Source organism: Dipteris shenzhenensis, chromosome 20 (genome assembly GCF_047967505.1).
Source record: "Dipteris shenzhenensis isolate YYH24624 ecotype China chromosome 20, Dip_SZ_1.0, whole genome shotgun sequence".
Classification (NCBI taxonomy): domain Eukaryota; kingdom Viridiplantae; phylum Streptophyta; class Polypodiopsida; order Gleicheniales; family Dipteridaceae; genus Dipteris; species Dipteris shenzhenensis.
The window spans coordinates 33,136,320-33,163,423 of NC_141615.1; the positions used below are offsets into that span (position 1 = coordinate 33,136,320).

General features: G+C 41.7%; 1 protein-coding gene across 2 annotated transcripts; it reads left to right on the forward strand.

Moving 5' to 3' along the window:
* The first annotated feature begins 4,915 nt into the window (after nt 1-4,915).
* LOC147889559 (uncharacterized) lies at nt 4,916-8,325 on the forward strand. 2 transcript variants are annotated; one of them, XM_087391583.1, is made up of 3 exons: nt 4,916-5,368; nt 5,471-6,762; nt 6,849-8,325. In XM_087391583.1, the coding sequence occupies exons 1-3, from the start codon at nt 4,954-4,956 to the stop codon at nt 6,897-6,899; spliced, it is 1,758 nt and encodes a 585-aa protein (XP_087247709.1). In that variant the 5' UTR covers nt 4,916-4,953; the 3' UTR covers nt 6,900-8,325. The 2 variants fall into 2 exon arrangements, with proteins under 2 accessions (XP_087247709.1, XP_087247710.1); XM_087391584.1 differs by having other exon boundaries at nt 6,870-8,323.
* The last annotated feature ends 18,779 nt before the right edge of the window (nt 8,326-27,104 follow it).

Consider the following 27,104-nt stretch of genomic DNA (forward strand, 5'->3'; position numbering starts at 1 on the left):
TATGTTTATAAGAGGCAAAGATTAACTTGTCGAGAGTTGTCGATATTATTTTATTATTATAGTTTCATAATTACATTTAACGATGAGAATAAATTATTGCACAAATAAGAGTCTCTTTTCAAAAACATAAATGCGGTTGTAAATATAACTATTTCTTGAGAGATGTATTTCAAAGCGGAGAATGCGCTAGAGTTCTCGTGTTAGTAAGTCATTTGTAAGTCTTACAGATAGAGTAGTGCTGTTTTGAAATTACAAATGGAAAGTGTCATATATTTAATGAAGGTAGATTGTTATTATTTAATTATGGATAGTAATATTTGTTAAAAGTCTAGAAAAAAAATAATTACAATTTTAAGAAGCTACTAACAAGTATTAACGAAAAGTAGCATTTTCTGTAAAGTAGAAGTAATAGTATATGTAAAATGATATCTTGTAACTAAAGTAAACTAAGCATTGTTTGATATGGTTAATTTGTCATGCAGTTAAAAGAAAGTTTTTTTACCTTTTATGGGTAGATGGAGTAATGCTTGAATCATAAAAATAAAAATGAAAGCGAACATAACTTTTTTCTATGTACAATTGTTTAAAAAAAAAACTAAAGAAAGAATTTTTTACAAAGTAACATGTAGCAACGGGTGCTACTATGTTATGAAATAACCAAGCTTACAAGCTTATGTTTTATAGTTGCTAAAAAACACTCTTACAAGATATCTCAAACTGTGAAATGAAGAAAACTGAAGCTGGAAAACATTAGGCTACCAGTCTACTACGAAGAAAGTGAACTGATAAACTCGTCAAGCACCGTTACGCCTTAGAGGGATGAACCCTGCAACTAGGTCATGCATGTTGACTAGGAATCTTCCTTCAATTCTTTGGTCAAACAATTCCAATTTTAGGAATTGTGTGTTGTCTTTCAGTAACTCTATGAAAGGTTGAGGCAAATCTAAAACTTTATTGACCCATGCGCCCTTCAGTGTAACCTCCACAGTTGCACCATCTAAGCTTGTAATGAGTACTTTCACTTTGGGGATCTTTTTCAAAATCGTAATCTACTCACATGTTAAGCATCGAGGTACAATATTCTCCTTTAAAATTTTCCCCTCTTTACAAAATGAGCACACAGGCTCATATAATGTTGAGTTCAGGCCCGTAACAATGAGAATGCTGCTTATCTCTATTAACACATCATAGCGAGTATTAAGTACCAATACATCATAATCTATTTAAAAATATTATATGCTAATGTACACGAATCAAATACTACTTGGTTCCCGTAACCAATCTGTTGAATATGTCGATGGAACACGTGGGCTAATTTAGCAGAGATCGAAGGAACTCGTGCAGGTGCCATGATAGTTAGATCAAGCATGCTTAGCACGATTGGCTATCTATTTTTCTTTGCACCTACATTTCTCAGAACAAAATGGTAGAAACCCACTATCTTAAACCTATCCACAATCTTGACATAGTCCGAACGCCGGTTGTTCCAAAAAGTCAGCCTGCAAAGTTAACATGCGTCAAAATTTTCTCGTCCGAAAGCAAAAAACCACTGCGATTAATAATCTAAAGAACGGCAATGACAAGTTACCATGATGAGGTCTTTTGCATTTTCAACGTCATCGAAGATTAGTACATCCATCTGACGCATGCAGCTTCCGAGCTTAATCACTGTCACTGCAACTGTAGCTAGCGGCAAGTACTTGCCTTGTCCTTTGCTCATTATCTCTTTACAATCTTCTTTGTATTTGCAGATGCTAGTAGTCAGAACAAATATCCGGCCAATTGCAAACATTTCAGTACGTTCGACTCTAGTTGAAGGATCAAATACCAAGGTATAATCAAATGTTCCCCCATCGTTCCAAGTATTTCTATTACAAACTGAGAAGTTTGTAACCTTAATGCGATCTCCTATATTCGGTGTCTTGACAAAGTGGGCATAGTAAACCTCACCTATAGCAAATGTAATACACCCGCCTCCTTCTCTATCAGTTAGATCTAGTTTCAAAATCTTGGGGTAATTGATGTTATGTAAGTCCCAAGTGCCATACTTATTCAATACTCTACCTTCGAATATTCCATTCTTAACAGACAAGCCCACTTCATGAATGAGTAAAGCCCTCTCATTAGGCGAATACTCACTTTCGATGCTTAAATCATCCGAACACTCTATAGTTAAAGTGTGGTAAGGTCTTTCCTCTTGTGGAGATTCTAACTTGACTCGTTTATCTTCTCTACAATCTACCTCATTATACATTCTCTTCACAGAGCTCTTGTCGACGGTCACCACAGCAAAATTTGATGATTCCCCATTAGACTCAACAGGGACTACTGCATCGTCCTTAGTGTAGTACCTACTTGAATCTGGAAATTTTACATTTATTACAACTTCAATATCTTATTCTAATTAAAAAACTACACATCTTAATCCTAATGTACTTGCCATATTAAATACTTTGTATATTATAAATTCACAATATCTTATTGAAACTCATATTTAAAAATCTCATTTACTACAAAAAGTTCAACACAAAATAGAAGCATTTAGTTATACAAATTATCAGAGATACATTCATACCATTTTTTTCTTAACAACTACATAAAGAAAGAGCCATATCTGTGTATAGACTACTCTTGACTATATAGATGCATGTGTGTGCTTATAAATTCAGAAAACCCTAAAGCTCTAGCATTTTCATAGTACCAAAGCTTCATTACAATCTTCTCTCCTCTTTTTTAATGGTTTAGCTTCTTCTTTATAACTGTAGTCAACTTCAATTTTAAAGATCCATTAGTATCAACGACTTTCTGTACAACTCTTGCATGTCATGTTAAAATCCTTTTAAGTAAGCCAAAATTACAATATAAGTGTTTCCTACTTAATTCTTTCTACATTAGAGAAGTACATAGTCTGTAAAAGCTTATAGTTTATTTTAGGATTAAAAAACCACTACAAAAAGTTCTACAACTAAATGTTACTCAAACTTTAGAATTAATTTGTAGCTATAGTGAACTATTTTACAAAATTAGGAGTAATGTATATAATTATTTATACGCAAACCTGTAATAGCTGATAGTAGCCTTCTATTGGAGTAGAATGTTGAAAAAAGCTTTCTATTGGAGTGAAATGTGTTAGAGTTAGCTCAAATGTCCACCTCTCATGTAACCCACCAATATTCTGTGTACCCAATGTTGTAAGGCCCCCATATGAGGAGAAGCCATGATGGGTATCGGATATTGGGAGGGATCCCCAGTTTAGACACTGGAAGGGGTCTTAGAGTAGACCAGATGGTTATGAGACGGCTTAGGAGCCAAGAGTAGATACCCGTCTGCACAAAGGGGGGGTTCGGGGGGGCGATAGCCCCCCCGATAGCAGGGGGTCCGGGGGGCGCAGGCCCCCGGTGGGGGTCTGGGGGCAAAGCCCCCTATGCGCGATCCTTCATCTGCCCGACGGCATGTTTTCTGAAGGGTCGGTTGGTCTTCCAGGCCGACTGTCTATTAGGCCGACTGCCTATTACAGGGCCGACCGTCAACCACTTACACTATATAAGTGGCCACCCCCTATCATCAGATCACCAGTTCTTCACGCTCATAGTCCTCCGTCCAGCATCTGTCTAGATCACCATCGAAGCTCTGTCTGTAGAGCGCACGGGTGGACAGCCAACCATCAGTTGTATCAGCAGTTTGGTATATCAGAATTTTTTTGTATTCTCTCCAGCTTTCCATCGTGTACTTGCGTTTTGTTGTTATCTTCCGCTGCGTACTATTTTCTTACAAAATGTTCAAAAAAAAATTTAAAAATTACAAGTAATTCATACTTAGTTACATATAAACTAATCAAGCTTAAGTTTTTTTAGCAAATAGTACTTCTTGCCTCAATGGGAAATACGTCTACTCCAAGATGTCTATGATTCATTCTTAGAAAGTTAAAAAAAAATACAATAATTGGCATATCTAAGGGTATACAAATTTGTTTGGAACTGACAATTCTTGAATTTGTTATGAGTTTTCAATTGATGATCTCACACATCTTGTTAATAAGACTAATACTACGTAAGGTAGTAATCATTTACATTTAGTATGCCGAGCAACATGTGTAGGTAAAAATAGAGGGTACAAATATGTGCAATAGTACTCACTTGCTGCAAATATTTAAAAAAAATCGCCAATAAAAAAAATGAAACCATAACATCTATTGAATAAAATTAAAAAAAAATATTTATCGCAACATCATTTAAAAAATAAAAAAATAAACTATTTTAGCATTGCAAAACTAATTAATATAATCATGTTTACATATTTTAGCTTGAAGTTTCATTAAAGTTTAAAATTAAATTACATATATCATTGTTCAAGAAAAAAAGAACTAGATCTGCATTACAAAAGTAATTAATTGAAATACGACACTTGTGCTTCAATAATCTGCTTTAATTTGATATCATTAAGAGCTTGCTGATACATATTACATTAATGAAATAATGCTTTTCAAACTACAAATGCTTTTCACCAAAGGCAATCATTAGAGATTATGCTCTCTTTAAAGTAATTTTTTGCTACATATGAGCTACAAATCTACTACTACAAGAAAAACTCCAAATTTTCCATGTATTTTCTTTGAAATAAAATGTTTGGCATGAGGCAAAAATGTCGGGCCTTTCATTAACAATGCCTTCCAAACATGTCGAAAGACATAGCCAAACTCATACAAGCAACACAACACAACAAGACATAACATTTAGTCTCCACATCATCAGCCAAACAAAGCCACACTCATACAAGCAAGCACAACACAACAAGACATAACATCATCATTTTCACACCATCGGCCAAACAAAAAACAGCCGCCACCCCTCGATCAAAACCAATCATCTTCACTTGAGTATAAGCCTTCAAATTTCAATAGAATTCCTGCACAAACAACCGAATAATAAGAGAGAGCGTGCAAGGGCTTTCGACATGGTCTCTTCGAGGAAACGGAAAGAGCGTCAGAGGCGGCTGGAGGCCCTGAGTCAACAGCGGACGGAGGTCTGCACCCTTCTTCGCAGCAAAGAAGCTACACTGCAAGAGGAAAGAAATTTATGGCTGGGATTGATTTCTGATCTGCGTCGGCAAAGAATTAAGAATTCAGATGTGCTGTCCGACCTATACAGTGCTTCTTTATCAGGAGCTGAGACGTCACGGCACCGTGAGCAACTGCAAGAACTCAACACCCTCATCTCTAAGCTTGAAGCCGATATCTCTGAACTTAAAGCCGATATCTCTACGCTTGAAGCCGATATCTCTCAACTTAAAGCCGATGTAGCAGTTCTCAACGCACAGATTTTAGCGACAGAAGCAGAGATCGAAACGTTGCCGGACTTGAATGAAGCAGGTTTCAACACCTATCTTTCTAGCATGTAGTGTTTATCGAATCTTTTTAATGGATTTCCACTCTTTTTATCCCTGCAATTTATAACGGATTTCCACACTGCAGATTACTTCACTCTGATCAGAAAGCTCGGGCCACCCTCCTCTTTGCAGAAGGCTAGGAACTGGCGAAAAGCACAAGAAGTGCCTGTATATTTATGTCACTGCCCTCCAGAAGCAGAGCCCCCTCTTCCCCTCACCTTAGTGCACCCTGCATTTGCAACATTTGTTGACAGATTCAACAACACCTCAACAGTCGAGTTCGGTGATGTCGAGTGCCAACTGGCTTTTGATCTATGCTCATTGGTGGCAGAGCATTATTCTCGTGAGACCGACAAAATGGAGGACATTAACCGCTTGTTTAGCAAATATCTGGGGTTGGCCATCAATCCAATAACAATTCTCGGCTACCCTACAGATGGATCTCATGTGCAGGGCACGCACCTGATTTACACGTCACAAGGAAAGAAAGAAGAGGGGAATTCCTTATTTCAGGGGATTCATTATTATGGCTTGTTCCTCTCTAGTATGGAACAGAGATTGAGAGCAAGTACTGTTTGTCCTTGTTTTCTTGTAGAGCTGGTCGGTGTCCACATCAGGATAAGTGGACTCGCTTACTTGAACAAGGTGGCATGCCAACCATTCACTACCTTTATGCATTGTTATACCAATACCTACGACAAGACAGACATGGACTGCCTTTGCAGAGCATTCTGGGCCTTAAGACAAGGTATTACTGAATTGAAGCAGTTCTATGGATCAAGTCCTCCACAAGTTGACAAGAGAATTCCTTACCCTCTACAGGCAAAGCCAGTTCAATTTGTCGAGAGGATTGGCACCAAACTTCTCTTTGTGGTGGAGGTGGAGCAGTCTAAGGATTTGATGTTGGTCAAGTATTGCAAGAGGTACGGGGACACCGTGCATGCCACATGGGCAGGTAATGGCCTCGCTCCTAAGCTCTTCAAATCTGAAAAAATTGTAGGTGGCTGGGTCGCCATTGAGATGGAATACCTGCCTCGTCCAGATTGGAAAACTGTACATGAGTGGGCCAAGCATTTGGATGAAACTAAAAAGTCTGAATTGCGATCAGCAGTTCACAATGCATTGAAGGAGGCACATACTTGTACATGTGAGGGGATGGAAGTGGCGCATGGTGATGTGCGGGCTCCCAACATCATGGCGAGATCAGTGGAAGATTCTTTTGAGATCAAGTTTTTGGATTTTGATTGGGCTGGCGCTGTTCAATCCACAATATATCCTTCCTTCATAAATACGGATCTACGTTGGCATAAAGATGTGGGAACCGGGAAGCCCTTACAGCAGGACCATGATTGGTGGTGGGCAGACAAGTGGACCGAGGTAGACACTACTTATATTTTTTTTTGACGATATCACGAAAACATTGGGTTACTCCTTTAAAAAAAAAAGAAACGTTGTTGGATGAGACTTTTGTGTTGTGTGAGCAGGCAGAAGCAGAGGACTCTACGGATGTGTAACTAAGAGGAGTAAAGGCATCATGGTCATGGCAGCAGCAGAAGCTGCTGATGACTTGCTTGATTTTGGTGATAAGTTGCACAGACCGCTTAGTTAGGATGTGTCACAATTCTTGTAGTTAATCTTTTGTTGTGTAAGCAGGCAGAAGCAGAGGACTGTATGGACGTGTAACAAGAGGTGAGTAAAGGCACCATGGTCACAGCAGCAGCAGAAGCTGCCGATGACTTGCTTAATTTTGGTGATAAATTGCACATTACATTGAGACGCTTAGCTAGGATGCGTGACAATTCTTGTAGTAGATATTTTTGAGTAAAGCGCAGACGTGTGATTGTAGACCTTACATTCTAGATGTGATGGAGTTGGTCTGGCAGATTTTTACATCAGGAAATTTGCAAAGGATTCTGCAGGACTCATCACAGCTAGGTTGAGGGGTCACCTATGCACACCACTACTTCAAGTTTGCATCACGAGAGGGCATTAACCTTGGAAAATCATATATAAAAGCAATCTCTTGAATGCTATCCCATGATGGTGTTGGGAGGTTAGGATCCCAATGATATGTAAAATAGGTTAGAAGGGTCTGTGCCTGCAATGGGCCAGTTCAGGACACCTTCAATTTTGGGTGATCTTGAGAATTTTCTATATAGGTTGTACTTCCACTTCATTTAGGTTTTCAGTTGTCTAGCAAAGGATGGCTAAATGCTCCATGAGGAACTGCAGGGGAACTGCCTGCTGCCAGCCTAGCGGTGTACCTATCAATGGTATGATCAGGCTTCCTTTTCAGCTTGTAGACCCATTTTGTTCCAATAGCCCTCTTTTCTGGAGGCAAGTTTACCACATCTCAGGTATTATCTCCGCGAGTCTTTAGAAACCCAATATAGCTGCTTATTCTTGGGCACTGATGAGGACATAAGCCTTGCTTTGCTTACTAGGTATGTCTACCTTTTGTTTTTTGTTAGCTCATTTTTCTTCTCTTTAGTTTTCTTTTTGCTTTGTAGAACTTTGGTATTTAGAAACAAAAATCTGAATTTGTAAGAGCAGATATATTCTAGTCTTACAAATGTACATATATTATTTTCTGAATGGAGCTCAACTCATCCTGCATGGCCTGCATCCAATGCACATTATCACATGCATTCTCAAAGCACTCAGACTCTTCCTCATCGATGAGGGTACGCATCCTAGCTGACTCTAAAAACTGTGACCCCTCTGCCTCAGCTGTATCTCTGCGAGTCCTGCCAAATAAAGGAGCAGAAACCTACTCTTCTGGAGAGTTTGGACCAGCCAATAAGGCACAGCCCATGCTTCGTGTAGAGCTGAACCTTCCCTTGCAACTACATCATGCACATCTTGCGTATCCACATGCTTAGCATCTGCACTTGTACCTGCTGCTGCAAATTTAGGATTTGAGCAGGCATATCAGCCCCTGCATCCAAGGCTCTTGCATATTTTGTGATGATGTCGTCAAAGAAGATGTCAGTGCTATCTGGGTGCAACAACTCTAGTTGTGCCATGCGCTTTAGTAGGAGTGTCTTGTCTTCAATTGGATTTGTGTTTATGTATATGAATTCTCTTATCGTGTTAGTGAGTGGGAACGAAAGGCATAGGTAAATTGCTTGTTGTGCACTGATATGTTGCGTATTCAAAATTGTGCTGCCGACTTCATGGATACATTCCTCTGTAGCTCCATGTCTTTAAAACTTTGGGCCATCATTGTCTTCATAGCGTTGTTTGTTTCTTTGTCAATCTTTGTTATGTACGACGTGCAGTAAGATGTTGCTCCGTGAGGATTTAAAATGAAATGAATATCAATGTTTGCTCCCCAAAGTCTTTTCAAAGTTGGGTTGAAATTGCTTGTGTAGACATCCTTTGGGTCTCTTTTCATGATATTTTTTGCTTGCGAACTGCGAGTTCGTATTCTTCTTCAGACATTGAAATTGTGTGAAGGAACGCATTGAACGTCAATGTGGGAATTAATGTCTTGCAAAGCTCTTGTGATCTTTGCAAAGTTTCCTTTATGTATGGTCTTGATCATTTCATCCGGCAAAGGCCTCAAAACACGTGTTTGTCGCATAGGTGGTTTTGGAAATCCAAATTTGCAGTCTGTGTTTTTTTTTTTGCATGTTTGTCTATGTTTTTGGGTTTTGCAAATCACTTTGTTTGATGTCGAGTTTGGCATTGTTGTGATGCATTTGTCAATGAATTGTTCACAGTCGTCATCATAGTTGTTGCAAATGGGCGCTTCGTCAATCCATATTAGCCCATGATCATGTTGGTTGCCTTTGTTTTGGAATTATGTCACGAAGAAGAAATCCATTATTGGTTCCAAAATGCTATCTTGTCGTAGCAATGTCTTCAAAGCTCTGAATTTGTGTACATAATATTGCATGGTTGTGATAGGATCAGACTTGGTTAGCTCTTGGTTGCCGGTGTCTGTCGTTGGCGTTGTGTGGAAAGCTTGCTTTTTTCAATTTGCGGAGGCATCGCAATAGTGGTTTCCCACCGTTTCTCAGCCGCAAATAAGGTGATGAAGAATGTGGGTGTCCCAAGTTGTCTCACCATGGCAAAAACATTTGCTTCAGATGTTGAAAATCAGCTGACGTTCTTAGGCAAATGAAGTCATGGAAGCCAATTTTGGATTGTAATAGCCTCTCATTGTTTGTGTCCACAATTGTTGCTCTTGCATCAAGCATTCTTCCTTGCAGTTGACCTTTTCTCATGCATACCCAAGTGGACGACATCACGTGCCACACCAGCACTTTCATTGTCTTGAAGAATAGGTTCTCAATTGACCATGCAAACCTTCTGTCCTCATTACGCAACTCTCATTTGACTATGTCTTGGTAGCTCGTTCGGGTTGGTATGTCGTATGCATGAGTGTGTTCATAAAACAAACTTCGGAAAGCCAACTCTTTGCAGTGCTCGTCCTTGAAGAGACTCAAAGGGTAGAACCCTTTCGAAGGTGTGACGACAATTGGTCTGGCCTCAAAGTCAATAACTCGTTGGCTTGCGTAAATGCCATGGAACAAGGTGTTTGTTTCTTTGCCAATTTGTGGAGACGTGCCCTCAAAGCTTCCAGGGACTGTTGGGGGATCATCCTTGTCACATTGGAGATTGCAGATGTGTTTGAGCTATGTTTGATTTACCTTGACATTGTTTTTAAAATAAAGCGAGGTACTGAGCATTTCCTACAATGTGCACATTGTTAAAGTAGGGTGCACCAAACCACTGATGTTATTATGATCGTACTTTAAATGACGTTTGATTGCAACTATGACTATCGCACTATCACTCATAAAACGTGGAAAACTTGTTGAACCCTATCAACATTGGGGAAGACATTGATGACACTACCGTGCAGACCGAGCTGTCCTTCGTACGAAAGCTGTTTGATTTGTGCAAAAGGTATTCTTACCGAGATGAGGCGTTCTTCGACTTTGTTGAGGGCATCAATGCGCTCATGCGGTGTGTGGATAATTTTTATTGTTTGTTTTGAGAACCTCGGTATTTTATTCTTTCGAGTTTGGTCGTAACATAATGAGCACACGCTCTGGTCTTCTTGTGTTGCAAAAAAAAGCATATTCTCATCTTCTAGTTGTAAAGGATGCTTGATGTTGATTGTTCTCATTTTTGACTTGAAAGTCAAGCATCCACAAGAGCTACAAGCAAAGCAATGTGTGTCCTTGATTTTCACAAGGTATGCTCTTTGTGGTTTCTCGTTGGTCCTTTTCTGCTTCAGCATGTCCCATTGTTGCTTCCAAGCGGGTTTGTAGACATATAGTTCTCATGGAGAACTTCCTCTCGAATATACACTTTGAGAAGGGTATATAATAAAAGACCTTATATATAGAAAATGTTTTATAAGGCATGACTTAGGGCTGACTGGCCATTTTTGCATTTTATTGCATACCCTTTGCATGGTTATAGGCACGTCGATTGACGCTTGCAATTTCATGCGTAAAAAGGTCGACTGTGTCGGTTGACTTGAGCTATATATATGTGCTGCGTTAGCTTGGAGATACACAAGCCCTTGTTTCTCCTGCTCTTTCCAATTCAAACACGAATGATCATCTCTTGTCGGTCTGTCTCCTCTCTTTGCTGTAGCACATGATGTGAATCGCGACTCATGTGGTGCTTGCACTGGGTAGGGGGAGTCGCCTCATGACTGGATGCTCTCCAACTAGGCAATCCCACACTACGTGAAGTGCTCATTGATGAGCATAGACTATAGTATTTCTGGAGGTACGTATAAATTGCCAACCAGTACTTCCTTGAGCATACAAGAGATTATCGCATGAAGGTTAGCCGTGTTTGCATTTCTCGCTCAATCATCATGATATCATATATAATGCTCCTTGTCAAACGATCGATTGAATATAGCTACCTTGTCAAAAGTGTATACATGAGAGGTATGCTCTTTACTGCTGCAACTTCATACGATGGACATTCGTAGCTTTTGATTGTGTATGAGAACAAAGGTTGCTTCTTCCTTTTCAATGTTGCACCTGGAAAATTATGTGCAGACGTTGTCTTTCAATTCATAGAATAGTGTCATGTTGCTTCTTGCCATACATGCATTTGACGTTATAAATACACTTCCGTATTGACGTTGCTTCTTATCGTATAGGCATTCGACATTATAAATGCACTTCCATATTCTTATTGACAGCTCATAAACTACAACATTGATAATTGGACGTCTTCTCCTTTAAGATCCATTGTGGTTTTGCTCATCATGAGTTGCAAAGGATTAACTTTATCCTTGATCTCAACATGGAGTCCTACGCTTCATGCTTACGTTCGTGATTGTCCATAAATAATGAATGGTTACACGTTTTTACAAGATTGTCTTTGACAATAGGAGAGGTCATTCTTTCCTTATTTATATAAATATTACATGATTGAAAACATTGATTTTTGTGGCACGGACACGTACAAGGGTACTTGTGCTCTTATATGGCTTAAAGTAGAAAATGTCATCTTGAGCTATCTTGCCCTAAGAATTGTAATGTGGTTGAACATAGACATAATAACTCTATCTATGTCACCTACAACATTATGACCATGGCTGCTAAGTGTACATGCTTCTAATGTTATTTAAGATTCTTGGCATGTTGCTTGGATGCTTTAATAGTGTGTCGGCCTACATGGCTTGAAAAAAAACATGTCAGCATGGGTGATGATGCTCGTTTAGTAGCTCCACCCTTACTGTGGTTTATATCAGGTTTTCTTTCAGTCTCATAGACCCATCGGTCTTCCGAACACTCTAATAAAATTTCTTTCTTTCTTTCTTTCTTATGTAGGGTTACATTTCTTTTTTGGTTATTATACCTACATAGGGGTGTATATTCACACACTCATGTGGGCACACATGTACATGGGATGTACACACATACACATGCACTCACTACATATATGCATGCACACGCTTATGCAACACACATACATATATATATACATGCAAGATGAACATATACGGATGCTTGAGAGAGTCTTTTTTGCATGCAATATGTGACATTTCACATAAATCAAGCATGAGTGGGTGTGAGATATACATATGGCCATGTGTAAGATAACAATACGAATATAGAATTTGTGTTAGTAGGAAAACTTATAGAAAGTGTGTCCATACATATGCTTAATAAGCATGCATGTGTGTGAATATTAGAGAGAGAGAGAGAGAGATACATTTTTTTTAAGTGGTTGTGCATGTACACAAGAAAGAGGAGGAGAAGACACCTTTAACCTCATAAAGACATTCACTTTGGGACAATCAGCTAAACTATAGCACTAGGTGTGGGTCCCTAGTCATCTCATCTTGTTATCTTACTATATCTCAAGGAAGGGTGGACACAATGAGGTTCTTTCTGGAACAACAAGCTCAAAATTTGAAATGGCGTAACATCTATCTCATGGATTTGCCACGCCGTGTGTAGTAGTTGGTTGCAAGCATGAGAGTGAAGGCTCCAAAGTCGAAACTTGAGGGGGAATTTTGAAATCGGTATTACTGTCCATGTCAAGTGTCTATCGGTCGATACGAAGGCTTTGAAGAAGTTATGGTGATCATCATTGTCTCTTGGTAGATCAAAGTGTTGATCAACTAAGTTCCCAGGGTGAGTGTTTGCTTGCTCCAAGCATGCTTACTATGGAAGGTGATTTGTTTGGACTCCATTTTTCAAGACTTGACTTGGAGTGAACTCTCCTCATTGTGTTGGAATTCTTACACTTGGATGGAATCTTTTTTGTCCCTGCGCATGATTTCAATACTCCTTTCCACAAGTTAACATAAAAGTAGCTGGCTTTTGTGGTTTTTTCTTACAAGCATGAACAAGTTAATCTAGGGAACTTTCTTGGAGGATAGCATAAGAGGGGTGAGGAATTTCTTAGAGGATAACAAAAGAGGGTTGAGGAGTTCTCCATCAAACATGCTGAGGTATTTCAACTCGCAGGAGCAACATCTGCATTGGTTATGCTTACTTTCACCCGTTGAATCAAATCATGAATGTACAGAAGACACAATCAAGGTGTTGTTTCGTACTTTGAATAAGGTTCTCTAATCCGTTGCTGTCCAACAAGAAAATTCAACCCAAAATTCAAAAGCGCCAAAGCGGGGTTGGACACCTTGCTTGGGAGGAGCTTGCGGCTCTTGGCATCACAACTCATAACCCTGCTTCCGATTGTGGATGGCTTCAGAACTCTTGACCTTAAAAGCTTTGCAAATGTGTTGCTATGAGTAGATTGACACTCCAACCACAACGTTGGAAAGCATATGCTTGATTGTTGCACTTCCTTCCCTCAATCCAAACCAAACCATTTGCCGCGCAGATGGCACCTATGTAGATAATTCGGCCAATCTGTACAACTCATCGGGTGAAATAAAAGCACTTTGGTATGTCTCCATAGATGGCCAATATTGTTGGAATGGTAGAGCTACAAAGAGCACATTCGACATTTTGACTAGCTGTGTTGGACATGGACAACGTGCGTTTGTGGGTGCTCCGTATGTGCTTGCCCATCTCAACTTTGAAATGCACCCGCAAGCACAGATTTGAATCTCAATCTTTGGTTGCTAAAGTTGCAAAAGTTGCGGTGGCGTAATAGTGAAGCCCTTCGATTCTTTTAAGAGCATAGTTTCAAGAGCTGGGCTTTCTATAAATCGTATTTTCCTTAGTCGTCTTTAGAAAAAGTTTTTGCACATTCATTTGTGAAACTATGTGTCACCTCTATGCGAGCGTAATTGATGCCTCCATATTGCACTCTGTGAGCACATCACCTTTCGACTGAATGGTGTGCTCTCTCTAAGTTTTTGTTAAGTTTGGGGGACTAACATTTGAGGCTTTAGGTTGCAGCTTTGATCAATAAACACAGGTCAACATACCACCAGTTATCATTGATCATGTTTCGTTAGGAATTGCTACTACAACTGGGAATGATTTCAATAGACGTATGAGAATGATTTGATATGCAATCCATTGACATTCGATATGCTTATACATTCGATATGCTTATACATTGTTTTGGTTCTCTTTCGGTAGGTTGCTTGACTCCTTAGTTCTCCACTCCCTCCTCTTCCTTGAATGAGTCGATAGGATCTTGGACGAGCAACAAGCAACATTAAGAGATTGATTATAGAATCTTGGACGAGATCAAATAGAACAGATGTTGCAACTACATCATGCACATCTTGCATATCCATAGGCTTAGCATTTGCCCTTGTACCTACTGCTGCAAATTTTGGATTTGAGCAGGCATATCAACCCCTACATCCAAGGCAATGGTTATCAAACCCTCAAAGACATCAAAATTTTCTTTGGCCTGCTGCGTACTAAATTCAACAATGGGCTGTGCTGAATTCTTTGCAAATACATCTCTACTCATAAAAATCCTTCGTGTGGTAGGATTGTAGAGCCGGTAGCCCTTGCTCTTCTTGTTGTAGCCAACAAAAATGTATTTCATTGCCTTATCATCAAGCTTACCACATAGCTCCTGCGGTACATATGCATAGGCCAAGCATCCAAACATGCGAAAATCGTCCACCTTGTCGAACCATGCCTGAAACAGTGTGACCAACTTCAAAGCTTTCTTGGGGCATCTATTCAAAACATGTGTGTCACACATCCTAGCCTCCGCCCAAAATTTATGAGGCAACCCTTTGCCCTTCAGCATGCACCACCACATCTCCATGAGAGTTCTATTCTTCTACTCAACCACTCCATTCTGCTTAGGAGTGTATGGTGTAGTGCACTGGTGAACAATGCCTCTTTCCAATCAGCAAATGCCTTTCATAAATACTCCCCCCCTCTATCCATTGTAAGAGTCTGCACCTTAAGTCTACCTCATTCTCAATCGTGGAGACAAAATGTCAAAAATCGGCAAACAAATCAAACTTTGCCTTTGAGGGTACACCCATGCATAATGTGACAAATGACCAATGAGCATTCAAAGATTGTGTCCTCTTAGGATTGCATATGTCATTTCGCCCCGTCTTTCTTGAAAGCATGCTGGTGCATCTTCTAAAAAATGTAACCCTGACACATGTGAAGGGGGAGCCTCCAAATCAAGCAATGCATCCACCATCTTAAATCTTTTGCAAGGCAAAAAGATTGCCATGGTTGAATACTTTGCATTCTACATGGTAGAGGTAGTAATAGTTGCGACCGATGCATCATGAGACTACCTCTCGTATGCATCAAGATGGTAGAATCCACGACACATACCCCATAGTGACTAAGGCATAGCCATGTTCTCTACCTTGTATCATGCATCTAGTGCCTCAAAAGTAAGGGCTGATCCTCCAATAGCAAATGAGGAAACAAAAAGAAGATTCTTCTTAATACGAGGCACACAAAACATCTTTAAGGAGTAGATTTTTGTCATCAACGGTTGTCAACGTAATCTCTCCCACTCCCTACATTGAAAAGAAGAATTATTGGCACAAAAAACTCTTTGTCAATACGTGCAGGTGTCAACCTACCAAACATCTCCCTCCTAGACATGATGTGCCTTGAAGCACCACTATAAAAAAACCATGTGTTAGCACTATTTCTCACATTGAGAGCATGCAAGTCCTTAGAAGGATCATAGCTGCAAGTGAAAAATGTCTAATCACCTACATCAACACCCCCTTACATCTACAATGTGTCCCCCTCCCCATGCCTTCCTCCCTACGTTTACAACCCTCCCGCTCCTCCTCCTCCTCCTCCTCCTCCTCGCACACCATATGTTTACAAGTCCCTCTCCCCATATGTTTACAAGTCTTCACCTCCTCCATCCCCATCTCTCTCTCTCTCTCTCTCTCTCTCTCTCTCTCGCACAGATTAAGGAGGAAGCCCCAAGTATCACTTGGCCACTAACTGACCAAGAATGAATGAAGTACATCTCATCCACCGAGGCGGGGAACCATGTTGTACTTTCTATTCATACACATGATTGAAGACTCAACATGGCGGCTAGTCAATGTTGCTCATGGTGTCTCTGTGTGAGGCCTAGAGCCCCTTTATTCCTGCTGTTGCAAATTGCAACCAGCCCGTGTGCTGGTTGCCTATGATGCCATCTGTTCTCGAGGAAGTGCCTTCGTGAAGTGGTCGGACAAGTTGTCGATGGTCGGGCAGTACATGAGCTCGATCACGTCATCGATGATGAGCTCTCAAACAAAGTGGTAATGAACTTCAATGTGCTTGGTCTGCGCATGGTACACTGGATTTTTGGCAATGGCTATGCAACTTTGATTGTCGCACATCAGCACTGTTGCATCCTCCAGACACACGTCCATGTCCTCCAGAATCCACCTCAACCACAATGTCTCACAGGCTGCTGTACATGCGGCTCTGTACTCTACCTCTATAGATGAAAGGGCCACTGTGGGTTGCTTCTTACTTAGCCAAGAGATGGCACCAGATGCAAGTAAAAAACAATACCCTGTTGTTGATCTTCTGGTGTCAGCATCACCCGCCCAATCACTGTCACATAACCCACCTAGTTCGATGCCTTTGGTGTAGGTGATCCCGTAGGTGCAAGTACCCTTTAGATACCTCAACACCCGTAAACCTGCATCCTAATGACTCTTCTTGGGAGAAGCAGAGAACTGGCATAATAGCCCAATTGCATAACAAATATCAAGTTAAGTATTGGTAAGGTAAAGCAAGCTTCCTACCAATCCTTGGTATAAACCTGCATCCCAATGATTCTTCTTGGGAGTTCTCCGCCTACAAATGACCATTGCCCAAACCCTCTGAGCTGTAAACTCCTCTAGTATGGGCGAACTTCCAGCTGCAAGCAATTGAGAAAAAAACGTCTCTGTTGGCTGCCATTCTCCAAACAGCGAATTTCTTCTATTGCTCAATACTCCCTGCCTGCTCCGCCATTGCCTGAGCCCTCTTAGGAGTAGATGGACGACCTAAAGACGAAGATTTTGAGCCATCTTTCAGCTCATTTGGTTCAGTAACGAAGGAGAAATTGTCAAAACTCAGGTTCAGCCTGTAGCAACTCCCCCGAGCAAAAGTGCGCACCATTTCGTCCAACCTCTATGCTGGACCCTCTCTGGTATATGAGCTTTCTTTTGCTTTAAAAAACCCTCTTTTCCTTCCTTTGAAGAGTGAGCTACAAGCCTTCCAAGTTCAGCCTTTTGGTTTTGATAGTTTTGGACAAGTTTTTGAAGATGATGCTACATAAAATGCTACTCTAGCATTTCTGGTTTTTTGAATCTTTCAATAACTTCAGTACAAGTGTGGCTTCAGTTTTTTTTTGAATTGCTAGACCTGGTTTTGATTGGAAAGTATTCATTTTAGCCACCTCTATGAAGCATGTAAGAAGAAGCATCATTGTTTGAAATTTGGTCACAAGACTTTGCTACATTAAATGCTTATATTTTGAAGCATTTCTGTTGTTATTCTAAGCCCTGTAAGAGAGAAGACACTGCCCAATACCTGGGTTAGACCCTCTCATGGCTTGCTTATGCAAAATATGTGAAAAGCCAAAACATAAAGCAATGTCTTGTTATACTACAAAGGATGAAAATGCCAACCTGACTTACTTGTTGAAGATTGCCAAAACAATGGTTGCCAAAAAGGAAGCAACTACAAAGCCAGAGATCTACCCTCTTATGGCACTTTTATTTGACTCCAAGTACAAGAAAAAGATGAAGGTCAGATACCTAAGATATGCTTCTCTACACAACTATGGAGATGACAAGATAATTGTTCTCTTGAAGGATATGATTTTCAGATCCACTTATTCTATCATAGTACCATCTTATAAGGCACTAGACACTGCCCATGTGGTAAGACCTTGCCTTGACATGGATATTTTGCCTCCACAAGATGAGGCATCCCATGAAGATTATGCATTTTAAATCATCTCTATGTATGCTCCAGATCTCTCTTTTTATGTCAAGGTACTCAGCCTGGATAGTCCTCCAAAATGAATGAAATAAACTATTGTGTTTTTGTGTGTTTTGTAAACACCTCTAGTCACCTTATGATGTAGGCCATGTGTATGTTTTGCTCCATGGTACCTCCTGCAGACATTGTGTGCATGTACATGCAGGGGAGATAACTATTGGAAGGTCTTTTTGTATCCCTTTTGTTTACCTTACACCCATGGGAACCCTTGCTAGCTTGAGAACCTAGCCATAGATTTATCCTTGACCACCATGAGATGGCATGAGAAACTATGAGACTAGATGTATCCTTGACATAGCCTGAGGCATTCCCTTGAGGGGGGGTTTGATGGGATATCTCAAGGTGTATGCCTCAGGCACACCTTGGTTTCTATGTGTGAGTGCTAGAGGCACAGTTAGGTGCCCACAAGCACAGTTAGGTGGTGGAGAGCCACATAGCATGATTGAGAGAATCTAGGAGCAGATTGAGGAGATGATTGTGGAGCTCTGAAGTCATCAGTGATGTCAGTGAGCATGTATGAGGTGCCTACTTAAGGACCTCACTCTTCTTCATTCCATAATGCAAGTAATGCAAGTATTCTGAGTTTGTGTCCACTCTTTGCTTTCCTTTCAACTTACCAACAAGACCTTCAATGGGGACCCTGGATCTTGAAAGCCCGGTGGTTGCTCTACGTATAGCTCCTCCTCCAGGGTTCCATTAAGGAATGCAGACTTCATGTCCATTTGAAAAATAGGCCATTGGAATTGGGTAGCAAGGGCAATCACTGTCCGGATAGTAACCATGCGAGTTGTGGGAGCAAAAGTTTCATCAAAATACATGCCTTCAATTTGAGCAAAACCTTTGATCACTAACCTTGCTTTGTACTTATCCAAGCTACCGTCTGATTTGTATTTAAGTTTGTATACCCACTTAGTGCCGATGACTTTCCATCGCAAGGGCCTGGCCACTAAGTCCCAGGTATTGTTCTTCAGGATAGCATCCATCTCTGCCTGCATGGTAGCTTGCCATTCTGGATTGCCCTTCGCCTCCTCGAAGGTCCTTGGCTCTTCAAGCTGAGCCACCAATGCAAAATTCACTGATGGGGTCTTTTGAAGATGTTACGACCGATGCAATCTGGAACTGCTACTCTCAGGTATTTTGGTGACCCGAGAGTCTTCCAATGTCCGTAGGTACCATTGGGGCAACCTCTTCTGCTTCTCAGTGGGAGGAGGAACTGGAACTACTTCTAGAACATCCTGCTCTTCCTCAGTACCTTGTGGAACATCAGCTTCCAATTTCTTCACCTCTTGGATGGTCAACCTGGGATGAGGTGGGTTCGGGGGTTGAAGAATCTCCTTCTCTTCAATCTGAGACTCCTCCTAGGGTTCAGATTCCTTTTCTTTGAAGATGACATCCCGACTAATAAGGATCTACTTCTTTACTGGGTCGAAGAGTTGATAGGCCTTGGATTCTTCGCTATACCCAACAAAGATACATTTTCTGCTCTAGGAATCAAGCTTGGTCCTTTCTTCCTTGTGCACATGCACCCATGCGTTAGAACCAAAAATGCGAAGATGAGTGATAGAGGGCTTCTTACCATAAAATGCCTCATATGGAGTCTTGTCCGTGATGGCCTTTGTCTTGGTCCTGTTGAGGATATGTACTACTGTATTAATAGATTCACTCCAATAGGCTTTAGAAAGGTTCCTCCCTCATAGCATAGTGAGCCCCGTCTCCGTGGTGGTTCTATGCTTCCTCTCGGCTACCCCATTCTGTTGAGATGTCCGAGCGGTGGTGAGTTGTTGCTTGATCCCATGCTTGCGACAAAATGTTTTGAATTCATCGGAGGTGAATTCTCCCCCCCTGTCTATACGGAACATCTTGACATCCTTCCCTGTCTCCTTTTCAACTCTAGCCTTCCAGTCCTTGAACTTCTTGAAAGCCTGTGACTTTTCAGCCAAGCAATACACCCAGGCCATTCTACTGAAATCATCCACAAAGAGAAGGGAGTACCTAGATCCTGCCCACGATGCTGTAGACATTGGGCCACAAATGTCAGCATGAACCAACTCAAGTGGTTTGCTAGCCCGAAACGAGACCTCTTGTGGGAACTTATCCCTGTACTACTTGCCTTCTAGGTAAGCCCTACAGACACCATCCTTGCCTGTAATGGGTGGAAGTCCATCCACAATCTTCGACTTTGACATTTCAGCCAAGGTTCCATAGTTGACGTGACCGAAGCGCTCATGCCAAAGTTTGGAGTTTCCATTGTCTTCATGAACCAACATTGCACTGAGGCGGTACAATCCGTTCTCTTCAACTCCTTGAGCCACCATCTGTCCATTTGCTTTGGATGTCACGGTGACCTTGCCATCCTGAAAGAGAACTGACATGTTGTTTTTGTCCATCTGACTTATAGATAGTAAATTCTTGCAAAGGTTGGGTACATAAAGTACTCCAGAGATATCCTTCTCCTCACCCATGGTTGTAATGAAAGGAATGCTACCAATGCCCTTCACAGGACACGTCCGGAGATCCCTGATAGAAAATTTGGAATCCGGGTGTGTACTTTCCATGGTTTTGAACCAAGTCCTTCTGTTAGACATGTGCTTTGAAGCACCACTGTCAACATACCAACGCTCTTTTCCTTCACTGATTGCATATGCTGAACAATGTTCACTGATTAAAAACAACTGTCTTGTCGTCACATTGGCAGAATCATTCTTGGGCTTTTCTTTGATCCTGGCTTCTGATCCGCCGCCTTCTTCTTTCGGCATTCTTTGGCAGAGTGGCCAAGCTTTTCACAGTAAAAGCACTTCATTTTCTTCTTTCGGTCTGCGTCCTTTGACTTCTTGAATTCCTTGGACTTGCCTTTTCCAAGCTTTTCTTTGGCCACTAAAGCCTTTTAGTCGAATTGCGTAAAGAGTTTCTCTCAAGCCTCCTCCTGGGCCAAGCTCCTCAAAGGTGATTGGCTTAGTCCGTTGACCCGCAGTGACCATAGTCACGAAACTTTTGAAACTCCTTTGCAACTTGTGGAGTGTGAGCATCGCCAATTGAGTCGATTCCGCCTTCTCACCAACCGTTGCAAGCTCGTCTCACATGACTTTCACCTTTGTCAGATGGTCATGCACAGTATTACCCTCATTCATATCAAGACTATAAAGTTGATGTTGAAGAGTAATGATACAGGCTGTATTGTCAGTTTCATACAGCTCCTTCAGTATGGCCCATGCCTTTGAAGACGTCTTTGCCAATTGGATATGAGGGATCATAGTATCTACTGTCGTGCCAATTAGCATTGCTAAGGCTTGTGCATCCCTCTCCTCCCATGCACTGAGTTCATCCGCATCTGCTTCAAATAGAACATCACCTCTTTTGTCCACAATGTCCTCCGGCTTTACCTCAGTCCGAATCACTATCTTCCACAGCTTCCATGCCACTAGATGGCTTCGGATCTTGACTTTCTAGATTGGATAGTTCGTCCCATCAAGCTTTCCAGCTTCACCAAAATTGGGAATGAAAGAGGAGGAAAGATGACTGGAGAAGGAGGAAGGGCAAGCAGTGGGTGTAGAGGCTTCTGAATGTTGATCCATCTCGGTGAATAGTAAGCTGAAAAATAACTGAAGCAACAAAGATGTACTGACCTCCCATGCTAGCTTGAGTTTTGCACTGGATGCTGGAATGAATGGAGGAGTGGGCCTTTTATAGGCACTGCCCAGGCCCCTTGAGTTGACCGACCAGCAGGGTCGATACCCTGTCTGGTGGCCGACCACATGGGCCCTAGAAAATCGACTAGGGTTGGCCTTGGTCGGTGGCCCTGGTTGGGCCGACTTAGCCAGCCACAGGCCCCTATTTAAGGGTGCCCTGGGCCGCCAGTCAATGCTGCTCCTAGTGCCTTTGTGTGAGGACTAGAGCCCCTTTATTCCTACTGTTGCAAACTACAACCATCACGTTTGCTGGTTGCCTATGATGCCGGCTTGAGTCTCTCTCTCTCCCCAACCCCCGTACCTCTCACTGCCCCTTATCCCCTCAAATCAAGGGCTCATAGGTGGGCACAGTGACTTTCTAACACTAGCATCGTAAGGGGCCTCCACTGGTTGACATTCAGTCTGCTCTCACTCTTTGGTACTAGCTTGATTACCCCCATATTGATTTTCTTAGGAATCTTACCTGTTGTGTAGATGCAATTAATCACCTCTGTCAGATTTGCTCCACAAGCTGTCCACCACTGACATTGAAACAGATCCACAGGTAACCCATCCGGGCCTGGCACCTTATCTTTGGCCATGCTCATAACAGTGTACTTCACCTCGTCTTCAGAAAAGGGTCTCTGCAGCAGCATAGCTTCGTGGGGCAAACCCTTCTTTTCATTTTGGAAAGGAACTCTCTCATTCTACCCTTGTAATCCACCGGGACATTAGGTTTGTTTTCTGCATGGATAGCCAAGTGTCTTACAAATACTTGAGCTATATTCACATCACCTATAACCACCTTTCCTTCTTCATCCCAAATCTCCTTTATTTACTTTCTCTCTAACATGTCACGATCTGTGATGTATTCCTTTCTCTATATCTAGACTTATGGATGGTTTAATGAATGGACACTTGTGGAAGGGTATGCCCTTTCGACGGGACACTTCCTATGAGGCACAACCCTTTACAAGAGACATTCTATTGAAGAGAAACTCCTATTGTAATGTACCCTCTCATCAAGGGTCACACCCTTCACAAGGGGTACACACCTCTTCATGCACTTGAATGCCACAGCAAAGTTATAGAGAATTCGAGCTCAAATGTTTGGTAAGACAAGGGTGCCCACCATTGGGACTGTTGCTATTTGCTATAGCTACAGAAGCACTCCTTTGGCAAATTGACCATAGAGTCAACCAAGGGTTGATTAAAGGCCTCCCACTTCCCGACAGCTCAACCCATACCTTGCAGTTTTTTGCCGACGACAATTATAGTGTCCTAGAGGCAAAGGGGTAGAACATCAATGAATTCTTGGTCCCGGTTCATGAGTTCAACTATCTTTCTGATTCCAAGATTAATGAACAAAAGTCCACTATTGTGTAGCTTAGTTGGGCAAGAAGGGAAGGTTGGACTCATAGGTTTAGATTTAAATGGATCGAGCATGGCATAGTGTTTAGGTACCTAGGTTGCCCTGCGGGAGTGGGCATCACCTCCAAGCAGCGTGAATAGTGGTGTCTAAAGAAGATGGAGGATAAATTCAAAAACTGGAAGAACAAGAAGATTTTACTGGTGGACAGATGCCCTGTCGCTAAGCATGTGCTTTCCTCCATGCTAGTGTTCACAATGATGATCATCCCCTTTTCTAAACTGGGTATAGCTAGCTGCGAGGTAGAAATTAGAGATTACTTCTAGGGCAACCAACAGCATGCAATAGGTTGGCGAACCCTTACCACCCCGAAGGATCAGCGGGGATTGGGGTTAGAATCGCTCAAATCTAAAAATCAACAAGTATGTGCTAAGTGGATGCTAAAGATTGGAAATAGCCAACCATGGGCTATCATAACCCACTTCTAGCTCAAGATTAATGGTGCATCTTAGGGGACCGATATGTTGGCAAGATGCCCTGATGACCGAATGTAAGGTTAAAATTCAGCAATCAGAGTTTCTAGCTAAGCTAATAAACCTATGGAAAACAATATTTTAGAATTGCAGGTGGATAATAGGTGACAACTACTTAGACTCAAGCATCTAGTTACTCGACATAGCACCTTAGACTGAAGCATCTGATATCGCTCATAAAGCGTGGCCCCAAGTAGCCCCTTACAATAGCACTCAAGTTTGGAAGTATAGATTCAAAAAGATTTGGAAAGCAACAAGTTCAAATAAGCTCAACTTTTTGCTATGGCGAGTACTACGTGGAAAGCTTCCCACCTGTGATGGTTTATCCCGATTTATGTCAATTCCTCCTTCTATCCCTGATGTAAGTTCAAGATAGAGACAGCCTTCCATGCCCTCTGGGATTGTAGTGAACTCGATATGGAAGAAGATAATGCAACACGTTGTGAATGCCAAATACTCTTGGGATCTATGTGGAAACACGCATTGCTACCTAGGAGACAAGTGGAAGCTTAATGAAGTGCAGATCATGGTTTGGAGCCTCATAAGAGCAGTCATCCTTCAACAGATTTGGAGCCACAAGAATAGGTTAGCCTTCAACAAAGTGTTGAGTTCGAATAGCCTTGAAAGATATGTATACACAGAACTAGTGTTAGTTTTAAATAACATTGCTAAGAAGTCACTTGCTGTACGAATTGTTGCTAAAGCAATCACCGGTCTGTTGCATGTTTAAGATTGTATTTCCTCCCTTTTTTACCTTCTCCCCCCGCTCCCCCAACATGATATTAGAGAATTTGGGAATCCCAAGTCCCCTTTCAAGTAAGGGCTTGAGATTTGACCATGTGGCCAAAACTTGAACCCATATTTGAAAATGGTACTTGGGAGGATTCCCCAATATGGTGTTTAGGATGGATTCCACTCTCAAGTAACGGGTTTAGATTTGAACATGTGGCCAAATATTAACCATATTGTGAAGTCCCAAACTATTTGAAAACTCCCATATTCCCTAATATAGTGTTCGGGCCCCCCCTTTTTTGATAAGTAATAAACTCCTTTTTCTCGCAAAAAAAGAAAGAGATAATTTGTTGATGGCAGAAACCATGCATGCCCTTTCTTTGAGAAACAATTCACTACAAGGCTGATCACTAACCATTTTGCCAATTTTTTTAATAAAACAAGACTCTACTTAGTACGAAGTCTTTGCAAGGGATCCTGCACGGTTATGAGGGGTTGGCACACCACTAGCTTTAAAGAGGGACGGGACAATGCATTGTGCTAATAGACAGCAAAGATGGTACCTTTAGGCCTAGGCCCTTGATGTGTGTGTGGGTAGCCACGTGCTACATTTTGGTGGTGGATTGGTCGATCCTCATGTTTGCCTGCACTCGCCCAACAAGCTTCACATAGAGCACTCAGAAAATGCAATGATGTGGGCGTCAATGCAAGCATGTAGAGGCTTCCTCAAATTGAATCCAACATCTTGGTTCTGTCTGTTTCTCTCTCTCTATGTATGTTTCTCACTACAAAATGGTGTCAAGTTTCATCTGTGTTTGTGGAGAAGAGGCAGGCTTGTTGGTTAGCTTCGAGGTTTTTCACTATCTTCCAAACTGCATCGGAAGAAAACGCAAGAGATGCAAGCGAGGAATTTGAAGCAAGCATGAATGGGAATAGTGAGATGTTAGTACCATAAGATAGAAATTCAGCAAGTAATGATTGGGTGGATATCAGCCCAAAATCAGGATTCAGCACGTATGTGCAGTTTGTAGTAGATTTAAGGTATATACCTTATGCTAAATAAGATCACCCTCTCCATGCGTAATTAAAAAAACCTTGCACCTTGAATGCTCCTACTACCACAAGGACTCAATTTAGAAGATTAGGGTGATCTTGTACCCACCAAACCACTGGCTCTTATTTTGCTCCTTCTCTCCCTTCTCGTAGGTTATTATGTGGTGGATGGGAAGGGATATGGGAAAAGGGGGATGGGAGGGAAGGGAACATAGGTCACCGAAGAATGAATCCATAATCCTACTAGCACGAGGATGACTAGTAGACTGTGTCAAGTCACGTCGCAATCCAACACCATTGTGGGGTCATCAACCAACATTCTTGTGATAGTGTAGCGCTACTAGCTACTCTCCATCTGCTTGTTGCTGAGCCAAATTGGTGTCTCTAGCTCAACAAGAAGCAGACGGAGAGTAGTGCTTCTTCTACCTTCTCCTCATGCTCAATTTTGTGGTGTGGAACCGTGTTTTGAATGAGTCAACAATGCCCGATGACGATGATTGCCTTGACCTAATTAAACTTGTAGATCTCCCCGACTATCTGACAATAGGAACTATAGTCCAAGATGCCCTGTAGTGGATGAACAAAATAGGTCGAGAGGAGGCAACTGTTACATATAATATCCTCTCTTGCTATAATGTACAAATGTACCACCCTGCAGGCATCTATGTACTCTATAATCGAATAATCAAAAACCTCCACCAATTCCAACTCAGGGGTAATCTCATTTTCGACTATCCATGTCGAATACCCAGAAAATTTAGCAAATGATGAATGGCGTGAGGCAATTGACTCTTTCCAATCCACTAGCCCCACTAATTGACCCCCATCCCGGCTTGATAACCCACCCAATCCCCCATCCCCTTCCCTAGGTTCTCCTAACCCCCCACCCCCACCCCCACCATGCCACATTAGCACATCACAACACACCACAACACCCACCACCTCACAAGCTTCCACATACATGGTGCAATTGCCAGATGAGCCTATCGACATAGGTATAGGCCCAACCGTCGCCAACATGCTTGATGCTCCTAAAGATGATGCCGGTCAGTCAAGAGTAATTTTTACTGCCCAAATTTGTTTACACTGGAGAGGGATGGCCGGTCAACATGCTCACAGTGACACAACAATATGACTTGGAGCAATATACAAAGCAGTGGCAGGGCAAGCTTGAAAACATGGGGTGGTACAGATACTCTCTAGGCAAGATCACCTGTAAGGAAGTCAATGCAATGCTACCATGGAAAAGACAACGTGTCCACTCCCAACTGCATTATCAATTTGTAGTAAAGAGCATCCTTGAGAAATTTTTGGTATATTATCCCTTTCAACTTGAGAGAAACACTCTGCATGTGTAGTTACATCCCTACCGTCAAGTAAGTGTGGGGGTTAAAGGTCACTGTGCCTTTACCTCGGTTATGTACAATACTCAAACACATATATAAATGAATGAAAA

Coding starts and splice junctions, on each gene's coding strand:
- LOC147889559 (XM_087391583.1), top strand. CDS start 4,954: ATGGTCTCTTCGAGGAAACGGAAAGAGCGTCAGAGGCGGCTGGAGGCC. Junction 5,369..5,470: donor GCCGGACTTGAATGAAGCAG/GTTTCAACACCT, acceptor TCCACACTGCAG/ATTACTTCACTCTGATCAGA. Junction 6,763..6,848: donor GGGCAGACAAGTGGACCGAG/GTAGACACTACT, acceptor TTGTTGGATGAG/ACTTTTGTGTTGTGTGAGCA.